This window comes from Notothenia coriiceps, unplaced genomic scaffold (assembly GCF_000735185.1).
Source record: "Notothenia coriiceps isolate Sejong01 unplaced genomic scaffold, NC01 NC01_scaffold00002020, whole genome shotgun sequence".
Lineage (NCBI taxonomy): Eukaryota > Metazoa > Chordata > Actinopteri > Perciformes > Nototheniidae > Notothenia > Notothenia coriiceps.
The window spans coordinates 1-3,103 of record NW_011334721.1 but is presented as its reverse complement, the minus strand read 5'-3'; the positions used below and the strand labels follow the sequence as shown (position 1 = coordinate 3,103).

The following is a 3,103-nucleotide window of genomic DNA, read 5'->3' as shown; positions in this document are numbered from 1 at the left end:
ATGGATACATCTCTCAACACCCAGATGAAACCGAACTGGAAGCAGATTTATTTATTATAACACAATGGGCGAGACGATAGTGACGTAACAGCAGCTAAGGGTATGGAGGAAACTACCTAAAATAACATTTTAGCAATCATAGGAACAATTTAAGCTAAAAGGCTCGCACGGGAAGATTTGAAATGAGGCATCTATCCTTGATGTTGTATTAGTGGCTGTGCATTATTGCGTAAAAAAGGTATATTTGTACATAGCACTTTACAAGACCAATCCTACAGTATGTGAGGGTTTAATATTAAAATTTAAATAATTTAGTGTATATTTTGGAAAAGATAACATATGGAATTAGAAACCAAAGACACATAGCTGATAATAGATGGAGAAAATTGATTGATTATCGCAAAAACAAAACCTAAAATACAACTTCAATGCTACTTTTTTACTAGGGCCAAAACACTTCACTTTACTGCATACCTGCTGACTGTATGTCAAGTATGTATGTTTATGTATATGAGTATGTGTGTATCTATATAAGAACATGGGAATAGGTATTTATATATATTTTTAAATCATCCCCTTGTTTCCGACCCCTTAACGAATTATGAATTGAAGCAAGGGGAAGTGCCTGGAAACAATTATAAGGACACTTCCTTTGCCTAAAACACATGAAGGACCACTTGTGTCAAAAACTGATCCGTATGAATGATATATCAAAGGATTTACCCTCTGGAGGCTCCAGTGATGACGGGCCGTTGGGCAGGAAGCCGGTCATGGCCCACTCTATCATCTGTCGGGTCTGAGTCTCCAACCCCTCCGCATCTTCGCTCGTATCACAGGAGGGAACGGGCCGCCCCGCACGCACACTGCCCACCTACACACACAATACACACAGAGAGGGAAAGACATGGGATAATAAGAAGGATAAATATGGAATTGATGACTGAACTTGAAGTATCAAAGGCAAGGCAAGTTTATTTATATAGCACCTTTCAACACAAGGCAATTCAAAGTGCTTTACAGAAATGAAAGACATTAAGAAACAAATTATGAAATGGCATTTAAAAACACTCATTTAAAAGCAAAGACAATAAAACATGAATAACAAAGGGACATTCATTAAAGTTACAGTGCAGTGGGAGATACACACATGGTATAAATAGTTTTCTTTGACCTCACGTTCTTTCTACTTTCTTTTTTCTTACTCAAAGTACAAAATCTTTCACCACTTGTTTATAATGTTAAAAAGGTTTGAGTGAATAACGACTCCGTGGAGAAGACAATGACCATGTGTTCTGAATTACTTAGAAAAACAAAACTAAGCACTGCTGGATCGAAGTGTATCCCACAGAAATATGAGATGTAGACACATGTTCCCACTTAAAAACATAGGGCAGAGCTAAAAGAAAATAACACCTCCAAAAATGCAGAGCTTGTTACATAAAAAGGAAGTAGGAGCAGTCAAATGTGAACTTTCACTTTGGTCTTTTAGATGTTCATTTTATCTATGAAGGAAACACATAAGTATAGCTACATGATTGATCTCAAACCAGACTTCAGAAAGAATCCTGAAATGGATAAAAAAAAATTAGGTTTTTTTTACCTGCAGAGCCTCGAAAATGGCTTTCCGGTACATGGACTGTTTGTTGTAGGAGGGTTGGTGGAAGGCAGATGAGAAGGAGCTCAGAAGCATGAGCTTCTCCACACACACCTGCAAAACAAACACATCATGAGGTCCTGGAAATCCTTCACTACGGTCATTTTGTTTGCATCGGTAACAATATGTATTTTAAGGAAAGACGTCTCATCAAGGCACGGGACTTTAGGAAAGTAAGAGGAATTCAAATAAGATTTAAAATAGGAGAAAATATGGAACTAGTATAAACTATTACTAAATAAAAAGCAGAGAAATGTTAATCAGTATCATAACAAATTCTTTAGGAGTATCTGACTTATGGTTTCTAATTAAGCAATAGCTCACGACAGGCCGTGGTATATGGTCATTATATCACAGTTAAGGGGCGTGGTTCGGCACGACGCAAAGCGGAGAAGTAACGTGGCAGAAACCCCGTTACTTCTCCGCTGTTTTCTTGTCCCAGTTTGAAAAGCCCCTGCTGTATACGGACTTCTTTCTGCAGATGTGAGCGTTCTTAACAACGGTCAATAAGTCCTTGCTGCACATTATCCCTTACATGTTTCCATCTTAAGCTTTGTTAGTTAGTTAGTTAGTTTCGTAACGGACGTAATGTAACGGTTGTAACTTTTCTCAGACGCGGAGGGATACTGACTTGTGAAAAATAACTACAATTCTACCCGTGATATACGCTCATTATATCACGGCTGAGAACCAATCAGATTGCTTGATTTGACTTGTCCGTTTTATAAAATCACATTAGATATCAGAATAAATAAATTAGATATTAGAATAAATCACACAAAATAAAATCGAGGTTATCTTGTTTCTGATAAAAACCGATGTAGCTTTGAATTAAAACAAACATTGCTTTTACTAAAAGTGTTTTCTGGTGTCTATAAAAGCGTTAAATTAGAAAAGTGGAGCTCAGGTTGTTGAAGACATTAAGCTTTGGCATTTTGCATTTTAGCTATAACATACATATTCTCTTTTTCTCTCTGTGGAAGGACATGAAATGTGATTCTACTGGAGATTAAACTGCTCTGTGTACCAGTAATCAAATCATTTTATTCCAAGGGTTTCCTCACCACAGAGAACTTTCCGTCTCCGAACCACATGACCCAGCGAGTGCCGTCTGCAGCTCTGCTCCGGCCGCTCATCCACCAGGACACGATCCTGCCGGGCCACCAGGAGAAACCCCGCAGCTTCCCGAACACCAAGACACCGATTCCAAAACCCCGGCCGTCCTGTCAGCGCAGAACACAAGACCAGTTAAAACCAGAACTCATGATATAAGATACTATAGCTAGCATTCTCTATGATACATAATTATAGACTCAAATCTAAAGTATTGTTTCAAAAGTAATTCAGTGGAGACAGTTTCGACACTGCTACATACGAAAACTCTTTATCTCAATCTCGATCTTTATTTAAAACAACCTCAGTTGACCAAAGTGCTGTACAGGGAATAAA

The 3,103-nt window shown here is 38.1% G+C and overlaps 1 protein-coding gene across 1 annotated transcript; it reads right to left on the bottom strand.

Moving 5' to 3' along the window:
• Positions 1-667: 667 nt before the first annotated feature.
• LOC104965104 (DNA (cytosine-5)-methyltransferase 3A-like) lies at positions 668-2,906 on the bottom strand. The gene is made up of 3 exons (XM_010794050.1): positions 2,719-2,906; positions 1,601-1,708; positions 668-871 (listed from the first exon to the last, which is right to left on the bottom strand). The coding sequence occupies exons 1-3, from the start codon at positions 2,788-2,790 to the stop codon at positions 683-685; spliced, it is 369 nt and encodes a 122-aa protein (XP_010792352.1). The 5' UTR covers positions 2,791-2,906; the 3' UTR covers positions 668-682.
• Between the last annotated feature and the right edge of the window lie 197 nt (positions 2,907-3,103).

Excerpts from the sequence above, each read along its gene's own strand:
- LOC104965104 (XM_010794050.1), bottom strand. The coding sequence starts at position 2,790 with ATGAGCGGCCGGAGCAGAGCTGCAGACGGCACTCGCTGGGTCATGTGG. Across the intron at positions 1,709-2,718 it reads GAGACGGAAAGTTCTCTGTG|GTGTGTGTGGAGAAGCTCAT; the intron begins GTGAGGAAACCC and ends TTTGTTTTGCAG. Across the intron at positions 872-1,600 it reads CCATTTTCGAGGCTCTGCAG|GTGGGCAGTGTGCGTGCGGG; the intron begins GTAAAAAAAACC and ends TTGTGTGTGTAG.